General features: G+C 41.4%; 2 protein-coding genes across 3 annotated transcripts in view; one reads left to right on the top strand and one right to left on the bottom strand.

The window, feature by feature from the left end:
• The first annotated feature begins 1,944 nt into the window (after window positions 1-1,944).
• cebpd (CCAAT enhancer binding protein delta) lies at window positions 1,945-3,368 on the top strand. Its single transcript, XM_049597788.1, has one exon. The coding sequence runs from the start codon at window positions 2,175-2,177 to the stop codon at window positions 3,042-3,044; it is 870 nt and encodes a 289-aa protein (XP_049453745.1). The 5' UTR covers window positions 1,945-2,174; the 3' UTR covers window positions 3,045-3,368.
• A 352-nt stretch (window positions 3,369-3,720) lies between these two features.
• spidr (scaffold protein involved in DNA repair) overlaps window positions 3,721-26,398 on the bottom strand; it is a 44,941-nt gene continuing 22,263 nt past the window's right edge. For both annotated transcript variants that reach the window (XM_049597786.1, XM_049597787.1), the window contains 10 exons: window positions 19,466-19,624; window positions 16,140-16,227; window positions 13,063-13,203; window positions 12,891-12,953; window positions 12,186-12,384; window positions 9,380-9,574; window positions 8,028-8,121; window positions 7,361-7,472; window positions 4,541-4,597; window positions 3,721-3,985 (listed from right to left, as the gene is read on the bottom strand). In XM_049597786.1, coding sequence (XP_049453743.1) covers window positions 3,866-3,985; window positions 4,541-4,597; window positions 7,361-7,472; window positions 8,028-8,121; window positions 9,380-9,574; window positions 12,186-12,384; window positions 12,891-12,953; window positions 13,063-13,203; window positions 16,140-16,227; window positions 19,466-19,624 — 1,228 coding nt within the window. In that variant the 3' untranslated portion in view covers window positions 3,721-3,865. The remainder of the gene's footprint in view (window positions 3,986-4,540; window positions 4,598-7,360; window positions 7,473-8,027; window positions 8,122-9,379; window positions 9,575-12,185; window positions 12,385-12,890; window positions 12,954-13,062; window positions 13,204-16,139; window positions 16,228-19,465; window positions 19,625-26,398) is intronic.

Raw genomic sequence — 26,398 nt, 5'->3', positions numbered from 1 at the left:
CTACTATCTATCTATCTCTCTATCTAGTAAAATGTAATGATGTTAATACCTTGTACTGACAGTCTATAAGGCTCTGTGTCCAGTACATCTTGCTCAAAGCTGTCTTGTTTGTTGTCTGTGTACCACAGCTGTACTGTATGTTTAAGTTTGCTTGTTTGTTAAGCTTCTGGTCTTTGTTTAGATGTGTATCCTGTTCTGTGTCCCTCTGTAAATTTGCTCTCTGGCTGCATGTAAACGTAGAGCTACAGACAACATCAGCCAAATTCCCAGCATGTGTTCACTGGGGCTACGAGAAATGGTTATTATTACCTGCCGCGTCAATGTCGTGATGGTTGGTGTTTTTGCCACCTAGGGAGGCTGCATGTGTATGTGTGTGTGTGTGTGTGTGTGTGTGTGTGTGTGTGTGTGATGATGGCAGAATGTCCTGGTGACACATTTTACAGAAGCAGTTATGAGTACTTCGCCAGGTGTTTACACGTCTGTCTGTCTGATTTCTGTCAGTGCAATAACGAATGCGAGATCCAGTCACCAAACTTTACAGGTGTGTAGTCGAGATCAAAATGGAGGCTAAGATTGAAGACGGGTGTGGTTCAAGCGAGGGGGCTGGAGGAAGTAGGGAACAGGCTGCTGGCCCTGACAATGTACGCCCCTGGCCAACATAAGCTTTAAGTTGTGAATTGCTGAATTGTTGCTGGAGTACATTTTATTTTTAGTCATTTATAATCAGTTGAAAAAATGTCCATCACAGTTTGACAGAGCCCAAAGACACATCTTGAAATCGCTAATTTTGTTTGGCACAAAAAGCCCTCAAAAAACTGACTGACTGAAATGATAAATCAGCTGCAGATTTATTTCCTGTCAGGCAATTAATCAATCAATTGCTCCTATAAAGTTGAATCAGGAAATATGTTCGGCTACACATCTTCCAATACTTCTTCATACCTAATCTAATGTCCTCAAATACTAATAATTTGTATATCTGACCACATCTGGGACAGACATTTAAACACTAAAACTATAGATCAGGACTGTAGTCATCTAGCTGTCAATACATATGATGATAGTAATGCTGTACATGGTTAGTGGAAGTCTAATATATGGAATACAAGTCATGTTTATATGGTTTGGTGGTCTTCCCAAAGAAACACTTCGCATGCTTGACCACTTTTAAAACCAGTGGTGGAAAGTACATATTAGAGCTGCAACGATTAATCGATTAATAACTAAATCAAATGAATCGCCAGCTATTTTAATTGATCAGTTGTTTGTAAAGCAAAAACAAACATTTATCGGCTCCATCTTCTTAAATGTGAGAATTTGCCGCTTTTCTTTTCCTTTTTTTGGCTCTGGGAAAGTATTTATCACTTTTTTGGTCACTTTATAGACGAAATATTTAATCATAAAAGTAATCAGCAGATCAGACAATGATGAAAATAATAGCTGCAGGCCTAGCATGTTGTATTTAAGCACATTTGTAAGGTGCTTGTTCTGTTCTTGAGTGTTTTTATTCTCCGCTACTTTATACTTCACATTTCAGACGAGGTTAACATACTTTTTACTCCCCTACTTACAGCTAGTTACTTTTCATATTAAGAGCATGTGATTAGTGTATACTTTGCTGATAACACTTTAACATATTAAAAGCAGGTCGCAGTGTAATGTTGTTTGTTACTTCAGTAAACAATGTGTGTGAGACAGACGTTTATAGAGCTCCTGACAAATTAAAGTTAATCCCAAACACCCAGAGCCCTCAGTATGTAAACAACTCTGCACCATTCATACTATCGTAGTAAAAAGTGGGTGGCATGAGCAACACGCCCTTCGCTCCTCAAATGGGAAGTGAACGGACACCACGTGACCTCCGTTTTGCCTTGACTGGCTCGCGAGAGGGCGGCACGTGTGACGTCAGCGGGGCAACGATACAAAACACTGCGCGAAAGTACAGATGCCTCAGAGAAGTGTCAAGGAGTGATTCAGAGCTGTCACTGACAAGACCCTGACAGTCAAAGACCAGGGCTACAATCCACTGAGTGCTTCTTTTTTTTTTTTAAGAGAAGAAGCGCGCGTGCACAGAGAGTGAAGCCGCTGCAGGGCTGCTGTGCTGTCACACCTGTGGGTCACTTTTGAACAAGTTTATATCCTTCCTAAACCACGTGGGCGAGTCAGCAGTGTTCATGTGTGACATATACAGCCTGGACTCACACTGCGTGTCTCCACAATGCAACATGAGTTGGGCGATGGAGCCTGCTAACTTCTACGAGAGCGCTAAGCTGGGCGTCCCGCCGCAGGGGGTCTGCAAGCCGGGCAGCAGGGGCGACGAGGACGGCACCATGGTGGAGCTGAGCACCGCCCCTGCCATGTACGACGACGAGAGTGCCATCGACTTCAGCCAGTACATCGAGTCCATGACAGCCGTGCCAAACCTGGAGCTGTGCAACGACGAGCTCTTCCTCGACCTGTTCAACACTGTGAAGCAGGAGAAGGTGGATTTCTACAACATGCAGAGCCCCGTGCTGCCCGGCGGCATGCAGCAGCTGTCAGCCGCGTACACAGCAGACAGGAAGGCTGACATCGGGCTGAATAAAGGCTCGTATGCTGTGCCTATCAAGCAGGAGTCCGACTGGAGTGACAGCGACATGTCCTCATCCCTGCCCTCACAGATCGAGAGCTGCGCTCAGACCTCCGTCAGCCTCCCCACAGGGCAGCCGACTCCCCCCACCACCCCGGAGCCTGTCTCCAGTGTGAGCTCGGCCAAATCCTCCCCGAGGAAGAGCGGCAAAGAGAAGGGGAAGAAGGTGGACAGGTTCAGCATGGAGTACCGACAGAGGCGAGAGAGGAATAACATAGCAGTGAGGAAAAGCAGGGACAAAGCCAAGAGGCGCAACTTGGACATGCAGCAGAAGCTGCTTGAACTGAGCTCCGAGAACGACAGACTTCATAAAACTATCGAGCAGCTAACCAGAGAGCTCACCGGGCTCAGAGATTTCTTCAAGCAGATGCCCAACTCCTCCTTTACGAGCTCCTTGAATGTAGAGAGCCGGTGACAGATTGATTTTTCTATGAACTGAGCTTTTAGGAGACATACCTCAACAGACATTTTACCATCTGTACCAGATGTATTTTAAGCTTACCATAATGGCACTGGAAAATATATGATGTTGCTGCCATATTTTTGTGGGATTTTTCTCTATATTAAATTATTTTACCACTGCATTTACATGATGTTATACCTGACATGATGGTACATGTTTTATAATTCCAAACTTTGTATAAGAGCCAGAGCATGATCTTTTATATAGTTTGTATGAAACCTTGAAAACATTTTTGTTTATGGAATCTATAATAAAATCGCTGAAAAGCTGCAGAAACATCCTGGTCTGTGAGTAGTCTTTGCACATGATCTATGTTGAGGGAGCAGCTGGAGACAAGAAGTGAGAGTGCAACAGGAAATAGAAAGTTCAGTCAGCAAAAATACAACTTTTATTGACACATTGTTCGTCTTCTTATATACAGAGGTAGATAATGTGAAAAAAGGTTTTTTGGATGGCTTAAAAAAATGTGTTTATACCCAAAAGCCCAAAAAGCCCCAGTTGATGAACCACGTGGGATGCTTTGACAGACTGCATGCCACTGGTCTACCCTTGGGCTGTCAACTCCTGGTCTGCAGGATCACATATCATTAACACAAACAAGACCTTGTCTGCTCGCAGCCCGTTCACTTCAGCACAGCCTGGAGCTGTTAGGGAGGCCTTCGGAGGGGGTGGGGTAGGAGGCTGAACTGGCTCAAACCGAGGCCTAGTGTGCAGATCCTCGGAGCCAGCTGAAACCTGAGGATTGATATCATTAGCTACTTGCCCTGACAGCCTCAGAGGCAGATTTCTTCCACGCCGATCCAGAGTGCAGGTTTCCTGGTGACGACTCGGACGTAAACTGCGAGGGGGCCCACCTCTTTTCCCAGGACATTCTCCACATCGTAACCTGGGAACTGAAACATACACACTTTATTCACTACGTGCACAGATCGTCTGAGGCTGACAACTCATATTTATTGTTCAACATATCCTCCACTACCTGCACATGAAAAAACAGTTCTTAAATCTGCTGATGCTGCAAGAATATGGGTGCACTAAAGGCTCTTGCACTCCCCTCATTGGTCAGCAGTATTTCTGTTGATCTAAGAATTTATTCTGCACTCATGAGCTCCCCTGATAAAGACCATTAATGTCTACAACGCAAATAAACAGCTGCACCACATGTTAGTTATACAGGAACATAATTAAAATGTAGAAACTGAATGCAAACTTAAAAAACACTAAAAAGAGAGGACATGAAGGAAAGAACACGTCATTATTTTTAAGCAAATTCCTTCATTGGTATCAGTGACCAGCATGACTCAGGGATTTTATTGTTCAGTACAGAACAGGCTTTATCACCCCTGACATGAACAGATGACAGTGTTTTCAGGACATATTGACAGAAGATCAATGCGCCGCACAGCTCAGCCCACAGTTACATAACAAGTTTGTAAACGCACACCTACCTCGTGACCCTCCAGTGCTGCAGTGTTCAGGAGGGACATGATCGTCTTCTTCTGCAGCTGTCGAGAGAGATGAGACGATAAGCGGACATTAATATCTTTTAAATTATCACCTAAATGTTGTCAATGTAAAACCAAACGCTGCACTGACAGACTGAGCTCGCTGCCGTGTAACAGACTGATAGAATGGGCCGAAACATCAGTCGCCTGATAAGAAGAACTCTGATATCATTTTATTATCAGTTTGGCTCACTTAGTTTTCTGATTACAAAGTCCCAGCAGGTTTTACATAATAAACATGCTGTCATGCAGACGCACATGTAGTAAAGGGTTTTATTTATTCAGCCTTTTGACGTGCAGGAATGTCCAAGGGAGGTTTTAGTGTCTTGCTCAAGGACACTTCAACAGGACTGAGGATGCTTGTTTGTGTTTGAGTCTGCCTAATCTGATCTCTACACAGCCCTCCCACACTGCTGCTCTTTGCACCGTCATTCTTCTGATGTATATTTTTACAGTACTTTTCTTGCTGCTTTCCTTTTTTTCCAGCTTAAAGCAATATTTTGAAGTTTTAGTAGAATACTTACTCGCTTTCTTGCCAAGAATTACATAATAAGATCAATACCATCCTCGTCTGCAGCAATATGAAGAAGCCCCTTAGCTTAACTTAGCTTAGCACAAAGACTGGAGACAGAAACAGCTAGCTTGACTCTGTCCAGATATTATATCAATATTATGAGATAAGAAAAGATACTGTATTATATAACATCATTAGTGTTGTCTTTTCCTGGGTTTAAGGTCCCAGTGAAACAGAAGTTAGTGTTTTTAGCTTCTGCACTGTAAAAACAAACTGTTTGAGAGAGAAGAGGGGTTTAAATCAAATAATTTGCATTTGATTGGATAAAATACAGGCCTATATTAATGAAGGTTCATTAGTACAGTTTTGTATTTCTCTGTAATGTAGCACAGTGTTAACAATGTTACTGATACTATTCTTTCTCACACCTTCAACTCAAACCACCAAAATATATCATTTAATAATTAAATTAATATCGTAGCGACTAGTCGACTATCTATACGCTCACACCAACAGCAACCAGAGCTTCCAAAACGGCGGAAGTCATTAATTTTCAATGAGAGCCCGGCGACTTGGGCAACCTAGTCGTCAGCCGTGTGTCCTGGGCGACCATAGCGACTGAAGCGGTCCGGAGGGGAGTTAAAACACTTTTTACTTTATGGTAATGAGCTCTGACACGGTTCAGCAACAACCAATCGGAATGTTCTCATGCTTCAATGAAGCGGGTCCCAGAGAACAAGCCATGTAACTTTAGTTCCTACAGCACACTTCCGACAATGGATATCGAGAAGTTTATTACTTGCGTTCGTGCCCACTCAGTCCTTTATAATATTTGGCTGTTTGGTTACAGAGACCAAAATAAAAAGACTGAGGCTTGGGACCGCGTCACGGAGGTGGTTGGTTGGTCTGGTGAGTTTTAAAGTGTGTAATGTTAGTAAGAGAGGAGAGAATTGCAGGCTAATGTTGCGACGTAGCATGCAAGTCTTCCTTGCTTGGTTTGAATGGGATGACATACTGCAAAGCAAAGCAAAGCATTTTATCAACACAGATTTTGCAAAACGACAATAAAATACAGACTGGACAACAGCAAGCAGCAACTACGCTGTTTTCAAGCCAGTAGTCCACTTTGCGGCTCCTTTAAATTGACAAGCACGATCGAATGTTCACTGAGTCACGTGATGAGCGACTAGAGCAACAAGAGCTGCCTCAAAAAATTTTGACAGTCGTGCTTCTTGGGTGTCTGTGAGAGACTTTGCCTCTTTGGAGGCTTCTGGTTTGAACGTACAGTAATGGCCCTAAATGATGACTATTGGTCGACTAGGAAAATTCTTAGTCGGGGGCAGCCCTGTACTTTTGTAAACGCCCCTGATTGCAGGATGAGTCATGAGATATTTAAAACCATTCTACGAGAAAAGAAAATACAGGGATTTTCATGTAAAAGTACTGATTATTTTTACATATATTTGGCATACAGTATAACAAGAGATAAATGATCAGTTAACACAGGGACGCATGATTAAAACCAGAAAATGTATTTTTCATTTAACTGGATCCTTAAACGCTGCATAACAGTGAAGTGATGTAACTTCTGTACTTACCAGACTGTTCTGTCTGTTCTATTATTTGCCTTTTAGTCATTATATCAACATTACTCATGATTATCAAACAAAACATTGCGTAAATATTTTGTAAAAGCATCAACAGTCAACCCTGCAATATCGTCACGATGATGATATCAAATATCATGATATTTGATTTTCTTCATCACGCCCAGCCCTCGACCAAAGGTAACAAGTCAGCTCACTGACACCTGTAAAACCAGGTACAAGTTATTGGTCCCAACCAAGAAACAGTCTGACGCATAACCTCCTATAAAACGGCATATCCTCACTTTTACACATCTGCTTGTGTACGGATCAAAGACAGGAGATATAAAATGTTAATTATTGAGCTTTAGAGGTGCTGTTAGCTGTTTTTTTAATCTTTGGACAGAGCCAGTGAGCTGTTTCCCTTGTTTCCCGTCTTTGTGCTAGGTAAGGTAAGCTAACTGGCTGCTGGCCATATCTACAGACATGAGAGTGGAATCAATCTTCTCATCTAACTTGGCAAGAAATTAAATTTTCCAAATGTTTAACTGTTCCTTTAAACACACGTGAGCTGCACTGTGTAATAATAAAAATACTTTATCACAAGGCTTGAAACATTGATTTTTGAAGCTTGATTAACCTTTAAAGTAACACTCTTCTCACCTTAACCTTCAAAGTGCAATTATTCAACGAAGAACTGAGGAACACTTCCATTTGAATCCTCATGTCCGGCTTGTCCACCACCGACTGACAAGAAACACAGTGGAGGATCTGACTGTGGAAAAAAGACAAAAAATAAAGTTATAATTTGCCATAATGTTTGTCTGCATGAACATTAAGCACTTTTGATTAAAGGAATAATTCACCCACAAGACAACCATTTGTTAATCTATTAGTCATGCTGTTATCTTGATTTAGTCAAGAAAACTTTGATTTATTGATTTAACTGTATCAAATCACCCTCTAACACAACTCATGCAGTAAAATCCAAGTCACATTTATCCAGTTGTACACTAATTTCTTACCAAACACATGCATTTGCTAAAAGAAAACATGTGTTTGTGACATAATGAGCATACAACTGCGTAAATGAGACTTGGATTACACTGCACGAGTTGTGTGAGAGTTTGTAAACAGATGTTTTGATATAGTTCTGCTGTTGTTAACCGTGGTCCCTAATCAATCAATAAATCAATATGTTCACCATTTTCCGTGGAGACACGCCACAAGAACAAAGTTTTCTTCACAAATTCAACGTGACACACACGACTAACTGATATACAAATGTTCACTTTGTTGGTGCAGTGTTCCTTTAAGCGTGCAAACTTACGTTCTCTCAGCTAACACCTCCATGTTGTCACTTCCACAGTGGTTGCAGGCAGGCCAGGAATAAGCAGTGCTCTCGTCCACACCCACGATCACCCCTGCAGTGTTAAAATCTAACATAGTTATGCAAAATCATCTTTTGGACACATCAGTGCACACTGTGCCTTTCAACCTGGCTTTGCTTTTGTTTAACTTTTCTTTATAATTATCGATTTTAGTTACATTTTAAGTAACTTTCAACTTGCAGATGCCAAAAGGAAACACACTGACGAAGAAACACCGATAGATGATCTACGCATAGGTTTCAAAGAGTGTGTATGTTTGTGACAGGGTGTGAGAGATAAACACATCCCTTTCATTTTTTATCTGAGATCGGGCTGATAAATGCAGCAGAGTGATTCCTGCCTAAACACCATCTCACTTAACAACCAGAGCTGCAACGCAAACACAAGCACACGGCCTTAAATAAGATACTGAACTTGACACTGATAAATCACTCTTGTACATTCCGGTCTGAGCTTTTTTCCACTGGTAATTTCCAGAAGATAGTATTCACGCATGAGTGCAAAAGATAATAAGTTTGTTTTATTTATTTCAGCCACCTGGCCAAACATGCGCAGCCAGAGGGTCCAGAACCAAGAGGGTTCACAGTTTGATCTTTGCCCTCGACTGTGACACAAAGTCGACAGATGCAGTTTATTATCTGATTTGGGCTGCTTTTTCTTCCTGCACCACATTTACATAATTGGAAAGAAACTTCAACAGGAACTTTAAACCAACACTTTGAGCAAATGTGGTTGATAAAAGCAGTAAAACAGTTCTTCTATAGTTTAATTGAGTTGCAAAAAGTTTCTACAACATAAACGACGTAGCTGTGGCAATCGTACTGGATGTAAGCACTTCGTAAAAGGCTCAAAAAATCTAAAGAAACATGCACGCAGACTATATGTAATAGGGATTTTGGGGGAACAATGCAACATTCCTTCAATCTGTAACTTATTTTCACAACATTATTGCACCCTTCTCTGAAATTGAAAGCCTTATGGGGAGCAGGCATGTTAATTTCACTGACAAAATGACATGGGAACTGACACGAATCCAACAAAATTTCATGTGTTTTCATTTCACAAAGGCCCAAACAATGACAGCCCGAGGACACTGAATAACAAACAGCAGAAAGCAATGCCTTGGAGCCACATCAAGGCCTCTTGCTGAGCTGTAAACTAATGTATGAAAAAAACAAGTGGTTTTCCTCCCCCAGAGAAAACAACACATCGGGCATGTTCTGCAGGAATCACTTCTGATGAGGCGAGTCATATGAAAACCACAGGGTTTGGTGAAAAGGGAGAAACTGACCTGATAGCGAGCAGAGGGAGTTGGGTGTGATCTCGGGACTCAGGGGATCCAGTCTCACAGGTTGGGGCAGGGTCTTTGCCTGAGGCGTGGACAGCGACTGTGAAAGTAGCTCTGGCGTGGCTGAAGACTCAAGACGGCCGTCGGGGTCCACAGAGCACAGCTCAACAACTGACTGCTCCGCACACAGGAGAACACCTTTATTGGACATTATCAAAGTGAAATGTAATTAGAAGCACTGATCGTGTTCACCACCAAACCAGCAGACTTAGATCAAGTGTTTTATGAAAAAAAATTTTTTTCAAAAATGTCACATATGCAGCAGTCTTCTCTACGACCCGTAACCAGACGTTAAAGTGTGAAACTGGTGGAGTTCCCCTTTAAGTAAAAGTACAGAGATATAATCAACAAAATTTACCTTAGGGTGACCTCTTGTTCTCATTTTCAAGTTCATACTTGTATTTTGGGTTTCTACTAGAACATGTTTACATGCTTTAATGTAAAAAAACATTTTATCTTCCTCATACTGCTGAAACACCTGTAGTCATCCTCTGTCTGAAATGCTCAGTTTTAGCGCCTGTCTCTTTAAAACCTCCTCCTGAAAAAGCCCAGTCTGCTCTGACTGGTCAGCACATATTCTGTAGTGACACTTTTTGTTAACCAGAAAAATCACTAAAAAAAACCCTGATGAACTAAAATCTTGAAAGCCTGACATGTTCCGGCAGAAATATGATCTGAAATCCGGGAGAAATTAACAACAGCAACCAAGACTACATGTTTCTGTGACGTTAGCTACATGTAGCAGTGTAATGTAATGTAATGTAATGGAAACACTTAGCGGTAGCGTGCCTGGAGCAGATGACCATATAAAGAAATCTATTATGAGCTCATGTCAGCTTGTCTTGAGAGTAGAAAAAAACGCTGTAAAGAGAGTATTCAGACGGTCTGAAGCCTCACAGGGATTACTTTTACATGTGTTTCTCATTATTAGAAACTTTGGCCACATTTGATATGAACATCTGACACTGTAAGATTATATGTATGATAGAAAATCAGGAAAAACATAGTAGCTCTCTTTTAAAAGGAAAAGTATTCATTCCACTGAAAAATGGCCCCTGTGACTGATGTCTGGGCTCGTCAGTAACAGTTGCCGTGTTGCCATTGGCAAACCATTTTGAGAAATTGGTAACCAGTTCTTGGCCTTCAGTTGCCAACCATTTTTTAACATATAAAAACCAGGGCCAGCAAACAGCAATAAAGTGTACCCTAAAATAAAGAAACTGTTAATATTCATATTGCATGTAGAGAAATAAATATTGCTCTTTAAGTCTGGAACCAGACGAGCCATGTGTGCACATGCAACTGGTTTAGGAGCAATGGAAAAGCAATTTAAGACGCACTAACAGTTTTACAAGGTTCCTTCACATTTAACCAATTAATTTTCAAAACATTCCACAGCTTAATTTACACAGTTTAAAATGCCAGGCCTATAGAGAAATCATAGGATGTGATACTAAGGCTGTGCTGCCAGGCCCTACGATAAGCACTGTAGCAAAAATGTAGTTTGGAATACAGCATGTTATGTTTTTGTGCCTGCATGTGCAGTAGACACAAAGTGATAACATGATCTAGCTGGGCGGTGGCAAGCATGAAATATGTGCCGATGCTGGCTGCAGCCTTTCGGTTGTCTCAAGTCTGTTTCCCATTAGCATGGCTGACCAGAGCCACTCCCTCCATGTTGCCAAAATCAAACCTTGTGATGCAGAGCCTACATCCACAGGGGCAGGGCCTGCCTGTCTTAAGCCATGTATTATATTTGTTGTTCGAAAGTCAACCTGCATTTCCCAGGCATTTGCGGATGAGTAAACTATTAGCACTTGCTAACTTTACTCGGCCATAGCCATAGGTGCTAGCTGCATATGCTAATGCTAAGAGTAACGTTTCAACAGTCACGCAGTGCAGCACTACATATTAAATTTATAATACAAGGATCATATTTCACATTACATTTGACATGTTTCGGGATTTTAGCCAAAATAATGCACATTAAAAAACTTTTAGAAATATTCTGCTAATTCCAAATAATTTCCAGGTCTGGAAAACAGTTTCTCTTTTTTCATAACTTTTTACAAGAATTTCATGACCATGTGAATCCTGGATTTAAATTACACTAAGTATCAGATAAAACACAAGTATCTTAATTACCCAAAATAAAAAGTGACTAAAAAAGGCAACCATATTTTCAGTTTCGGCAACCAAAAGCTGAGGCCTGGTTGCCAGCCTGGTAACCACTTTTAAAAGTTGGTGTTGAGCCCTTGATGTAAGATTATATGTGCAATACTTTTATTTTTCTTTTTATGTTTTTATGTTGGATGCTTCATTTCTTCCGGACTATTATTGCAAGGCAGCAATACTTGTGCAGCTCCTGAGTCCAAGATAAATTTCCTTACAGGAAAATAAAGTATATTGTATCATATCGTTATAATACAAATATCAGTTATAGCCACTTTACATAAAAATATATAAGTCACTGGGGTCTCTACTGCATGACCACTTTTACTTATGATACTCCAAGTACATAATACATCTTTACTTTTAATATTAGTAGAATTTTAAATGATGTACTTTCACTGGAGAATTGTAATAGTGTTGCACTTCTTCCAGCATTGACACTAACTAGTAACTGTAACTATGTCCTGAGTAAATGTGCTTGTTGACTTCCCGCCTCTGTTTGTGCACACAGCCCTGTGAGATAAAACATGACATAGTGGTTGAGTGGCATGTCAGGTCAGGTCACGTAAAGCCCTACCATGTTCTCTGATGGCATCTCTGAATGACATGTGACAGGCAGCGGGGGAATTCAGTGCTTCGAGGACAGAGGAAGTGAGCACACAGGAAGTGCTCACACACAAGGCCACTGTTCGCCTGCATGGCCTCTCTGGCTGCTCCTCCTGAAGACTGGGGTCTGTCAGCACCAACCAAACCTCACCCTGGCCTACATCAGTGCTCTGAAACAGAAACACAAAGGCAGGCAAAGACAGAAAAGAACAACAAGAATTACTTAGAAACAGAATGACCTAGAAAGAGACAACTTTAAAAAAACATGACATAATGAAAAGCTTTCAAAGCACTAATTAGGTGCAAATTTAACAACTTTGATGAGATTATTCATTCACTGTGGTCACTATACAGCCACATTAAAAAGGATATCTGTGTCTCAGTGGTGTGAGCGTGAGGCAAAGTCCACCACTTTGTTCTGAGCTGCTATCTCATCTTGGTCAAAGTTTAAAGGTCTCACCAATCAATGGCAAAGAACGCCCGGGCCTCACACACTGTCATACACACAGTGATAGGAACGCTGCCGCTCTACGTCAGAGCTCAATCTTATCAGTTTGTTGGTTCAAATGATCTCAAAAAAGATGACTGAAGAGCTCTAGAAGACATAATGTTCATCATGTTCTTCTGAAGTCAAAGGAAATCAGTGTTTTTCAGGGACAAGAGAAAAAAAAAGTACCTGCATTATTTTCTTGTGTAAAACAGTGGCAACAAAACTGCAGCGACGGGTTTTAAGATCACTCTGAAAAAGGAAAAAACAAGTTTGAGATTACCCCACTTAAGATAAGTTATCACAATCGGCAGCAAATTTAAAATATGTTCTGTGTATGTGAGTGTGAGAAACTGTTCACCTGCAGCACGTCTCGCAAGGTTTGTTTTGTGGGCGGATGATAGAGCAGGGAAACAGTTTGCTCCTCGCTGGGTTCAACTGAGCTCTCCTGACCAGACAGCAGGTAGCAGAAACTGGGGGCTGGACCTGCAGGTCTGCCTTCCTGTAAAAATAAGACGTGTGAAAAGCATCTTCATGTTTAAGAAAATATATTGATTGCTAAATGTAAGTTGTCTTCTTAATAAGCAATTTCTTATATCTTTAAAAACATAACATAATTTTCTATGCTGGCCCTGAGAGCTCAATCAAGTGCAACTGAATTCTGAATTTTATCTGCGTTGTCTGTATTTGCAGCACAATTAAATTTTAATAAATATGTGTTGTCAACATGGTGAATGTGTCAGTTTGCCCATGTTTTATGTGTTGTGTAAGGCTCTCAGGGCCACCATACTCTTCACTTGGCTTGTTTCTGAATATGCAGTAATGGTATATTTTTGTTTTACTGCCAAAAAAAGACTGTAAATCAAAAGGTGCCCTGTGGAGTTTTTTTGTGGGGAAAAAAAAGAGCAGTAGAAAAATAATCATCAACAATCATTTAATTATTTAAAGAGTAACTTTGATATTTTTTAACCTGGACCATATTTTCCCATGTTTTGTGTCTAACTGACAAATGGGAACAATGATTTTTGAAAACAGTCCAGCGTCAAGCGAGATGACAGCAGCCTGCAGCAGTGAGAGAGGACTGATGTAATCACTCAGTACATGTTTGCACCGTCAATTTACGTCCACAAAAAATGTTTGTTTTTGCCACTGACAGCCTTAGATTATTATTCTTAATGTCTGTCAGTGTATGGAACGGATCCCAACAGAGACAGACCTTTCTCTCGCTTTTTTTTTTTAATAAAAATCAGAAACAGCCCTGAAATCACTTCCACCAAAGGAACCAGGCTCCAATCAAATAAACAGTAATTTTATCATTGTACAACACAATTCATTCAAAGTTGACAAAAGCAAAATAAAACTCACAAAACATCTGGTTTCTTCTTTTAACCGTTCAAGCAATCTCCAGTTCTGGTTTGGTTAAAATAAACCCTTAATTTGCTCTGTTAGATGTGAAAATGTGCTGTTACAATACAGGCTTAAATTATGGTTTATTTAAATGGAGTCTGGTGGGTTTGGTGATGGCAATTGCGGGGGTGTTTCTGGTTAAACAAAAAGGGTCTTACCCTTTAACAAAAAGTTCTTTTTCTGTAGGGATCATTTCCATATGATGTCGGACACTTGGAATAATAATCTGAGCCTGCCAGTGGCAAAAACATGCACACCAGGATAGTCCGGGGGACTCGGTTCGATTGGGCGGGGAATGACGAAAAATTTCACACCTTCAGTTCGGGTCACTTTCACACTGCACTTTTTGAAGTGGACCAAACCGCCTGGACAACGTCATGCAGTTGCAACAGCTGCTCATTTGGGGGCAGTACTGCCCGAAACGTCCACTGACCAGGAAGAAAAAAACCATGAGGAAGAAGAAAACCTGGCTCATCGATTGGCCAGGACCAAAAGCGGAAATCCATCCAGCTAACCAGGGATATATAGTCCTCTGACCATATATCAATAAGCGCCTGCACCTCCTCACTACTCCACGTCTGCCCATGAGATATTTTCAAACTTTTTCTTTCTTTTCACCTCTGCTTCTCCCGGTTCGTGCTGTTGGCTTTGTTATTTTTCTACCCAAAATGCCCTGCACTCTACGTCACTTCCTCTATTTGGTTCGCTGGATAGTCCACTGGCATTACCCACTGTAAGCTAACTGCACCAGGGTTCACTTGCAAGTGAACCGAGACCCCCCATTTTCAAGCGGACCAGGGTTCGCTCGTTTGGTCCGCACCAGAGTTCCAATGAGCATTCACACCACTCTGAATGAACCGAACTATCCGTGAAGGCGGACCAAGGTTTGTTTAAAGCGGACCAAATAGCGCCAGTGTGAATGCGTCCTTAGTGGCCGTACTGCCAGATTTCTGGCAAATGTTGGGCCGTTTTGCCAGCAAGCTGCGAGCGTTTACACACACAGAGCCGGATTGGCGAGTTGATCCGAGGTGCACAATTTTCTGCCTCGTAGGGTCATATTGGTGAACCTTTTTAATTTAAACAGACCGAGGTGGCCATCCACCACAGGAGGGGCTGTTGAAGACTTGTGGGAGGAGCTGTTGATGACGCCGCACGTACGAGCCACTGGTGGTGGATAAACAGGAAACAGCTGATAGCAGGAATTAGCAAGCAGCTAGTAGCAAGAGGGAAACACAAACCTGACAGACACTGTAAAGATGAGCAACTGGGGAGACAAGGAATTGTGCGCCCTCCTTGTCCTCACAAACGAAGAGGCCATTAACCGTCAGATGACGGGGACGGTGAAGGACGGGCCGACTTATGAGAGAATTGCCGAAGGACTGACCAGCCGCAGCTTCCCTCGGAGCAAGGCGCAAGTCATTAGTTATGTCACACGCTGAGCTACACGTTTTGTTACTTGCTCACGCCCCCCATTGCCCTGAAAAAAGGCGCATTCTTTATAAACAAAAGTAGGTAGGTGGCATTTTGCTGCACTCCGTGATTTTGTTTTTATACTGCCAATGCTGAAAAAAGACTGATTGGGCTTTCCTGCAAATTTGTACAAATCCTATTTAAAAAGGGCTACAGCCTGTTTCGCTGTTGCTGGCTACAGGGTGAAAATGGAAAAATAGTATCCAGGTTGGAAATCTTGCCCTTTAAATACTTTTTGGGGGCACAAATGCCAAAACCTCTCTAGATCCACCAGTTCCAGCTTCTAAATGTCTGCTTTTCACTGTCGTATGTGATAGGAAACTGAATATCTTCAGGGTGTGAGGTTTCCATCAGACAAAACAAGCAATTTGACATCGTTACCTTGAGATTTAGGAAACTGTGATTAGCATTTTACAGACCAAACAATTATTAAATCAGGGAAAAGTCAGGAGATTAATTGATAATGAAAACAATCATTAGTTGCAGCCTAAATTCCTACTATATAAAAATAAGAATATATATATATGAGGATGTGTGATTCCTGCTATGATAAGAACTTACACTGGACAAACCAAGTGTGTTTCCATGATCTTTAAGAGGCATCACTGGGGGCCACAGACTGTCTATCAAATTGAAAAGCCTGGTGCGCCTGAGAGTGAGACACAAAAACAGGAGAAAAAAAAGTAAGGAGGGGGCACAGAGAAGGGGGGAGGAGGAGAAACTGGGGAACAAGGGGCTCTAATGGGAAGAGAGAGAGCTTTCACAGGCAGTTTCACTTCCACTGAAACACGAATCTGTTAAGACAGAGCTTGTTTTAACAAATTAGCAGAGAGCATGCTCGGGCTGGCAGAGCACAAACACACAAAAACATTTCTTACAAGCAGGTTTTTGAGATATGGGCGATACGGGTGGGAAAAGAGTTCACACCCCACATAAATCACAGCATCATTGTGGTGCATAAAAAACAAGGTTTAGAGAAACAATTGCAAGTGATTTTAACAGCCACAGTTAGAAGACCTGATTAGTGACGTTCATCCTCTCACCACACTCTTAATCTCAGTAATGACAGATTGAAATTAGATCATACTCGATGTGCTTTTGTGATGTCTCATTTACGTCAAACTGAAACGAGTAGGATTAAATAATTAAAAAGGGGGGAAAGCATCAGGTTGCAACTCTAACAGGACATGTCAATGTCAGTCATTTGATTCATTGTCTCTTTTCTGAGAAGTACTTGTTGAGTTCAGTGGGACCGTCAATGTTACTTATTCATCCATGTCTGTGTGTGTGTGTGCTGTCACATCAGCCAGCGGTTAACAACCTGTTAGTCAGCCTATAATCACAGGGTTTCTTTGTGTGGAACTGGTTCTGCAGCCAATTCAAGTCCAGTGAGGTCTGCTGGAGGATGAGTAACTACAAACTAACAGGACTCATTCAGCTCACTTTGATTTTGATACTGATCTCATGTACTTCTTTAGCAAATGTTAATGCACCTTTTTAAAGCCTTTTGTGGTTAGATTTGCAGTCAGTTATCTTAAAATGTCTCTGCACTGTTGTCAAAGAGTAACCGGTGACTAACAGAAACAATCTTTGAAATTGGTTCAGCACTGAGAGAGAATGCTGCAGCTGGTGGAACGGGCTGCAATGTAACCACTCAGAGGACATGACACATCAATTTGCGTCCACTAGAAGTGCTTGTTTTTGGCACTGACAGGCTCAGATTTTTATTCCCAGTGTCTGACAACATTATGGAAAGGATCCCTTCAGAGATAGACCTTTGTTAAAGAGTAAGATCCTTTATGTTTAGCCAGAAACAACCCCGAAATCGCCATCGCCTAACTAACCAGACTCCATTTAAATAAACAGTAATTAAAGCATGTAGTGAGCCAGCACATATTTTCACACCTAACTGAGCAAATTAAAGGTTTAGTTCAACCAAATCAGAGTTTAAACAGTGGAAAGATGAACAATTACGTCTTCTGTGAGTTTTATTTTGTTTCTGCCGACTTTAAACAAAGTGTCCGATGGGTCTGGTGCAACTTCAGGGCTGTTTCTGTTGAAACAAACAGGATCTTAAAGGGAAATTTCGGTTTATTTCAACCTGTCTCCTATCGTCCTAAATTTGTTTCAAGTGACTAGTGACATAAAAATAATAGTTAGCATGTTAGCCGTTGTTCTCGTGAGATTTCGGCCACGCTTTGGAAAGCAGAGCTAAATGGTAAACAAACATGGCAGCACACCGGTAAGGTAAGACAACACGTTTACATGTGGTTTTCTATATGTTCTCTGACATTTATCCTAACGATATGAGGCGGTCTTTGTGGAAAAAAAGCTTGTTTAGTGGACTAACTTTGCACTTGAAGGTTGCCCGTTCACTTACGTTTTAACAGGTCTGACGCTACTATGCGCCCTGGCTGTATCTAGGCTAACGGCTAACATGCTAACTATTATTTTTATGTCACTAGTCACTTGAAACAAATTTAGGACGATAGGAGACAGGTTGAAATAAACCGAAATTTCCCTTTAATCTTTTACAGAAAGGTTTATCTCTGTAGGGATCCTTTCTATAATGTTGTTAGACACTTTTATAACAATCTGAACCTGTCAGTGGCAAAAACAAGCACTTTTAGTGGCCGTACACAGACGAAGCACACATGTCCCTCTTGGTTACACTGCAGCCTGTTTTGCACCTACCTGCTGCAGCCCTGTAAGTCAATCCTGGACCAAACTGTTGACCCCATTGGTCGCTTCACCACAAAAACATAGGGAAACAGGGCCAAGAAAAAACAAATTATTATTGATGACTGTTCAGTTTCATTTTAGTTGACAAGCGTCCAAGAATAGGCAAATATCCTGTGAAAACTGCTCCCTACAGTAAGCACACATTACTCACACAGATGACAGGGTGGCCTCTGTTTCTTTAGAAACCACACACACACACCCTTTAAAGAGTAATACTGATAAAGAAATAATTCAACAACTTCAGAATTACGCTTACTGACATTTTTGCAGAGTTTAGCAGAGAGAAGACTGAAACCACTCTGGTCTGAGCGTGCTATCAATCTTCTCATCTAACTCACTGCAAAAAAGCAAATAAGTAAATTCCCCAAAAATGTCAAACTCCTCCTGTATGGTATACATTATTATGAAGGCCTATATTTACCGGTTCTCAGAAACTGGGAAAAAACTGAATGCCCGATTTATCCCTAAACAGCCCACGTGCTTTTCCACTTGAGCTAGTAAGATGGCCCATGTGTGAGCAGTAGAGATAGCCCATCCATCACAGTCGAGACCACAGAAAACCTCCAGAGACATTATGTGCCGCTGTGGCATTGAAAATACCAAGGATGTAAACATACCCCCAGTCGGTCTCTAAATGTTCCCATGTCAGTTCTACTAACTGCTTCTAATCTGGGACCCTGACTATGGAAACTCACAAGGGACACAGAGCGTGCACCTCGGTATCACTTTACATGTAAACACAGTTGCACTGCCGGCAGGACAGCATAATCAGGTTCATATGAGCTGCGAGCGTTAAATTCTCATTGTGTTGCAAATGTGGGTGTTAATGTTTCTGAGGGGCGTTCAAGCATGAAAATGGAGAATTTGCTCTGGTTTAAAATACTGAGGATTCACACATTAGACACTAAGCCAATGACATAATATAAGCCAAATAAATCCGTGTGTGATGGTTTATCTTGAGGCTAAGGACTTCTAGCACAAGGACCTGAGGCATTTATCCAGGGCTGTTGTTCCAGATGGCTACAGAGCGAGATAAGATAACCTTGCTTAGAGTAGAAATCCATATCACAGATTGGTATTGGTCACAGGTTGAAGTTTACTCATGACTCTGGGCTGAAATTCAGGTGAAAAGCTACCTCTCTCACCTTTCTCGAGTGACCCGCTGCATCACTTTGATGCCTTTCAGCACGCAGGTCCTCCCCTGCCACATGTGGCAGTACTGGTGGAGGTCGTTCATGGAAGACAGGAGGTGGAGCTGGACCACGCTGAACATCCCGTAGCTGTCCTGGACGAGCACACAGAGCCTGGGGAAAAAAGTAGAAACAAAATCATAATTATAATTCATTTTATTTATGTAATGCTGCCTTTTAGCAATGAGTTAAAATCTGCATGAAAAATTAGACTAGTTTCATGCACTGATCTTTAGCTTAACGCTTCTTAAACATGTTAAAAGTGTCCTGTGGCAAAAACAAACTAAAGTTCCTGTTTACATTCAGTGTCTTTCACCAAAACGCATTGTGTGAGTTGTTTACATCCATGTTTACTTGTGAGCAGTTTTCTTTTCTACTGCATTCCCTGGAGTTATGCTGTTTCTCTGTGTGTTACCACTCCAAACTGTACTGCAGTTGCAACAATCAATCAATTAGTTGTCAACTATGAAATGAATCATCAACTAATTTGATAGTTGATAAACTGGTTTGAGTATTTTTAGAGGAAAAAAAAAGTAAAGTATCTCTGATTCTAGCTTTTTAAATATGAATATTTCTGGTTTCTTTACTCCTTTACGGCAGTAAACAAAATATTTTTGGGTTGTGGAAAATAACAAGACATTTGAGGACGTCATCTTGGGCTTTGGGAAACACTGATCGACATTTTTTTTTTTTTTTTTTACCATTTTCTAACATTTTATAGACAAAGCAACTGATTGATTAATCGTCAACAGACTACTGTACGATGACAAAAAATGTTTGGCTGCAGCCCTAAACTTGTGAAACAAGCGGCAGAAATATGTACGTGACTAATCATATCTCGTGACGGTGTACAATATCAACAAAACTAGAACCCACTTGCAGAAACATCACAAGTGGGCTCCAGTGGCAGCTCCTTCATGCGGCTGACCACTGGTCAAAAACTCCACGTGGCACCTCTGAAGTCATATCCTTGAGGATCACTGTTTTAATGAAAAGCACTTTAATTTTGCAAAAAGTGGATAAAATATTTGCATCTATATCTCATATTGTCAGAAATCCAAAAGTTGCAATTACTTTTATTTTGCGGAGAGCAAAGAGAACCAATCTGCACACTGAGTATTTCACATTCCCAAAAATGCTTTGACTATCAGGGTCTTCATCAGTTCTTGAAGTCCAAAAAGTTTTCCCTTTTAGCTTTAAAGGGGAACTACACCCACATTTAAAAGCCATTCATGTTATTCCTATTGTCAAAAACAGTCCAAAAAATATTAGTAAGCATTAAAAACTCTCTCTCAAATCCAAAAACTAGAAAGCTAAAACTCAAATTTGTGATGTCACAGGGGATAAAGTCCTGAGTATATGGGCAAATGTTTTTTTCCAGAACTGAGAACACTGCAATAGAACAAATACCATTTGTCTATGAAAAAAGAAAATCACTGTGTAGCTCCAATAAATCAGCCTCGTGTTCATTTATGGAGCAGCTCCAGACTTTATACCCATGACATCACAAGTTTGAGACTGACTTGAAAGAGAGTAGCTCATGTTCACAAATACTTATAGAACCTTCCGAGGCCATGGATGTGACATAATGGAATATTTAATTTGGTGGTCACCTTAAAGCCAACATAAATGAGAAGTCCTAAAAGTTCTCAGAGTAAGTGAAGCTTAAACACTTAACGTATCATGGCAGCCTCGCAAAGTTGGAATCAACAAGTGATTTAACTGTAATTGAGATTTGAGTCATTAATTCTTTGGCAACATGCAATACTTGGTATGCAGAGTTCATCTCAGTTTCCTGTGCATGCTGCTGTTGTCCTCGCTGCACCTTTACGCTACTTTGTCTAGAGTGGAATAATTCATACGTATGGAACGCCACTGTTCCCACTGACACACTGACAATACACAGCAAAGGCTCAGCACTGACATTTGTAAGTGTTAATGCTTGTGGCCGGTTTGACAGGCTGCTGCTGACAGAGAAGACCTTTGGCCTACAAAGTTGTGAGCCAGCGAGCTGCTGTGTATTCCTGCACTCTGCTGCTCCCAGCGAGCAAGGAGCTGGAACTGCTGTAGGCTCCAGTATCTCAGCTAGTCAAGCCCAGACACAGCCCTGTACCAGCCCTGAGAGTAAACAGTAGAGTTCATATCCCTGGTTAGACAAGCAACGGCCAGGGAAGAAGAGGAGGAGGACGAAGAAAAAAAAAGGGAGGGAGGACTGTCAGCATGCCCATCATGCATGTGCATGCATGCGCACATCCCAGACATTGGGAAAGTTTTGAGACTGTTTTCAACCACCTGATTAGACCTATAAATGTCTTCTGTTGGTAAACATGGGGTCTGACTCTGTTTGTTTTGAGAGACCTGGAAATAGATATCTCAATAACATTCCTGAAATGACTTCTGGTGGTGAAAGCCAATGTTTTCACCAAGATTATTCTCAGTTGTTTGCTCTACTCACAATCCCAAATCCAACCTATATAGCACATCTTGTTAAAACAACAAGGAATGTTGATGAAAAAAATAATGCTCTCCATATGTGACAAGCTGCTGGAGCAAAGTGGACGGTCCATTTTACACACTTTGTATTTATCTCTTTAATCATGTATTGACATGTTGATCACTTTGTCCAGTCAGACAAGAAAATGCCTCAGGAAAAAGTGATTCCTGAAAGACACGTTCACATTCTTTCAAAACACAAAAATAATACTTAGTTATGTTGGAGTGAGGAAGAGGCCACAGTCCTACAGTGAACCCTGTCATACATGTTGTAACCAACGGGCTACAACTAACAGTTATTCTCTACACTGATTGATCTGTCTTTTGATTTATTGTTTAGTCTATTAAATGTCAAAAGGTTAAAGGAGCTATATGTAAGAAATCTAAAGCAAATAGTTGTAAAATCCTCCTAATATGTCACAGAGACTAAGGAATAATGTTCATATAACATACTGATCTCACTGACAACAATAGTACAGCCAGAATATTCGCATTTAAAAAAAAAAAATTACGGTCCACAAATCATGTTTATGTTTTGAATTTGTGTTTTGGCCTGTTGCGCCACCCACCGCCGTCTACCAGTCACACAGTCAGAGTCTCAGCATCAGTTACAGTTACGACTGAGCTGCAATGGCAGACGGTGCGACTAAACCCAAACGACCTCGTTATAATTCCCAAAAACGCCAAGACGAAACTCGAGGCAAAGCGAGGGTCTATATAGGAGATGCTTTTGAACGGTGGAGACGGTTGAAAGTGGAGAAGAATTTGAAATCGGATGTCGAAGAGGCTACTCTTCTCCTCGACAGGTAAGCTTTAGCCAAAGTTGGCTAACTAGCATCATAGCTAGATGGGGATGGACATTTCGAATACTTTCAACTGTTACTTATTTTCGATCATACATTGTAGCCCATGTGCAGGTGGGTCATCGACCCAACTGATTTTATTGAGAAACAAACGTTAGCAGCATGGCAAGCAGCATTAGCAGTGTCCCGGTACACAGCATTAGCAGCTGGCTCCTCCTCCACTGTATCACGGCAGCAGCGTTAGCAGCAGAGAAAGCAGACACAACTCGCGGCAGTATTTCGAATTTGAGTAGAGTAACCATTTTGGCTACATTCTTACATACGGCGCCTTGAAACATGCTTACCTGCATGGATGTTTTCAAATTGATTCACCAGTCAACAACCCCAAACACCCAAACATTAAATGTGGAATAATAAAAGGAGCTGATCTTCACATTTAAGGAGCTGGAACCACAAAATGTCTGCCATTTTCTCTTGATAAATGACTTACAAATGGTGTCAAAATTGTTGGTGACTAATCATTTCAGCCATTGAAGTTAGGGAAACAGCTACACCTTTAATGCATGCAACATCTTAATAAATAAAAGCCATTTCACTTGAAGCACAATTATGCGGGTTCTTATGAATGCTTTCACACTCTTGTAGAACATTTGTGCGGGAGGAAATGTACCGGGATGGACTTTGATTTCAGTAAATTTTCACCTGCGGAAATATATGTTTGACCGATAACATACTTTGTACCAACCTATGTCATAGCCTGCCTCTAGATCAGAGCTAGCTTGCTGCCAGAATGGGGGAACGTCTTATTAACTTGGTTTAAATAAAGGAAAATAAAAGGCTTGAGATCACCCAGCAACTGCTAAGGGTATGTTGGTCACGGCTAGCCAAAACAGCTAGCGTTAGCATCACATTTTGTGGTGCGACTGGTCTTTGTTTTATGTAGTTAGCCCCAAGATAGGTCTAGAGATAGATAGATAGATAGATAGATAGATAGATAGATAGATAGATAGATAGATAGATAGATATACTTTATTTAATCCCCAGGGGGGAAATTTAAAATGTCCTCAGCAGCAGGGGCAATAATGACAAAAAAAGACACAGATCACAAGAACACAGCACACATACTGACACAAGAAAAATCCTAAAAGTACATAAGATCACAAGGTGTAAGCTGCTGTGACAGGCTGCCGCTTGCCACGGCGCCTTTCATGGTTTTGGAAAACATAGAAAGGTTTTGTGCTGCAAGGACTGGACATTCGAAAAACGTGCCGATCATGACAGCAATGCGGACCATTCACACCGGATCCACACCTGTGTGCATAGCTGTCATTCCAAAAATTTGCATACAGATTTCCCGTACAGCTTCAAGGCTGGCCATGTTTTGCATATTTCTTCTGTCAACAAATCCCTCAAAAAAACAAACTAAATCAGCAATGCCCTGGGCCGTCTTGATCAAACTCACAGTTTCCTACTGAAGACGTTAATCTTTAAAAATGTGTCACAAATACACCGTTTGATTTGTGTTTCAAAGGCTAATTAGTTCCTTAAAACACCTGGGCATAACGGCGTTTAGCAAGCATTACTCAAACAGGTGGAAATAGTTTGTTTATTGGAGACTATTTTTAGCTGCCTCTGAGTACACATTTGGTACGCTTGTGAGTATTTACAGCAGCATGGTGTTTGTGGGATCAACTCAAAATGATTTACAGTGTGCATGTTTAGCGCAATGAAAGACATGTGACCCAGCAGTGCGGCTTGTTGATGTGTTTGTTATCATGTCTGAACAACAAAGGAGGAGTGTTTGGCATGAGGAGGAGAGAAAGAGGCTTTGACAACAGCGGAAATACTTGTTAGCAGGATCAATTCATTGTTAATAACTATAAAATAAGTATATAAAAAGACTAAACTTACCTCTTACCATAACTACAGGCACGTAAGATATTGTATATGACTAAATAAATACATTAAAAATGCTGCTACATGCTGAACTCTTTACTTAATTGTAAACAACTGCCATTTAATAAAATTCTAAGCTAAACCTACATCAATAAATAAATCAATTATGACCCTGCCTATAATATGATTACAGCTGCCAGAGTCACATTTGGTGGGAAAATATATACACTTTCACTTTTAGTGGAGCTTGTCTGAACTTGCAAAAGCTTCTCATGAAATCTGATATGACACTTGACAGAGAGCGAAGAAACGGGTGATGATACTCTTGGTGGTACCAGCCTGACATAAACAACCACCTCCCCATTCAGGCCCTCCTTCACAGCCCCACTTCCTCACACGGCGACCCCTCACTCCCATAAAAACCCTCTGTCACTGGTTTCAGTCGCGAGCTGTTTTCAGGAATTTGTTATTGTGAGCGATCACAGAATTCTCAGGAACTCAGGTTTTCTTCCAGGAACTACGATCCACTGAGCCTGTGCAAACACACAGACATACTCCTTCACACTCACACACACACACACACACAGTCACACTGTGTACGCATGCACATTACTTGGCAACGCACAAGTAAGTGACCCACGCATTAAGAATACAGCAGAGAGGCCTCATTGGTGGGGGGCGGACAGGCGGGATTCCTTCCTATGTGTTGTCCACCAATCAGCGCAGGCAGAGTGATAAACACGGTTGTAACAGGATCCTTGCAGCACATTGTGTTCCTTCTCCACAGAGGAAAAAAAAACAACTAGCCTCTCCTCACTTCCTGCAAACAGTTAATCTTCTTGTTTATTCTAGTCTGAATTTACGGGAACTTAACATCTTCTTCAGGCATAAATATCATACTGGCCTCCTCCCCTGTGTGTGTTAACATGGAGGCTAAACAACAAAAGGATCAAATAAGTGTGCTGACCAGAGGAGTGAGTCATAGAGGCTGGGGACACAACATGAGAGGCACAAACTGTCCTTGTCTTTATACAGAATGGGGCTAGTGGGCTGCGAAGTAAACTAAACTAAACTAAAGCAGGCAAGCATCCTGGAAGAGTACTATAAGCAACACAATGTACCAAGAAGTTGTTTTTCACAGCAAAACCTCAAATAAAGAGGCATGAAAGTGACGGAGTAGTTAGTTGCTTTAACACCTTATTGAATTTTAGAAAAGGCACAATGGTAAAAACGAAACCAAAATTTAGGACTTAGGTTAAAAATATCACTTTCCAGAGAATCAGTCTCAATGAGCGGGCAGCATCCCCCACATATTTTGAACCCAGGCCCTTGAGATCACCTCCTAACCTCTATCCTGTGACTACCACCCGAGCCTGCTGATTCTGGTTGAGTTCTGGAGAAACGGAGGGAAGGGCAGGAGTGTTTCCGGTCAGAGGGCGGCGTTTGTTTACCAGCCGCAGAGGCAGCATGGCAGGAACGAGTGTCATATTACATCGGACCCTCATTTAGTCAGTTAGCTATGTCAGCTGACCGGGGCTCTCCCTTCACCACAGAGCGTCCCTCGGGGCCGCTCCACTCAGAGAAACCAACGCTTTTCTTTTATTACTCAGCAAAGAGCTAAAACAACAAGCCTGGGGAGGGCCAGGCAACTAAAGGTCATGCTTGCTGGATGTGCTTCAAATAGAACATTCACTGA

Source organism: Epinephelus fuscoguttatus, linkage group LG15 (assembly GCF_011397635.1).
Source record: "Epinephelus fuscoguttatus linkage group LG15, E.fuscoguttatus.final_Chr_v1".
NCBI lineage: Eukaryota > Metazoa > Chordata > Actinopteri > Perciformes > Serranidae > Epinephelus > Epinephelus fuscoguttatus.
Note: the sequence above shows the minus strand (reverse complement) of the source record. Positions and strands in the feature narration are given on the sequence as shown.

What these genes read in the sequence shown, in the direction of transcription:
- cebpd (XM_049597788.1), top strand. Translation starts at nt 2,175, where the DNA reads ATGTGTGACATATACAGCCTGGACTCACACTGCGTGTCTCCACAATGC.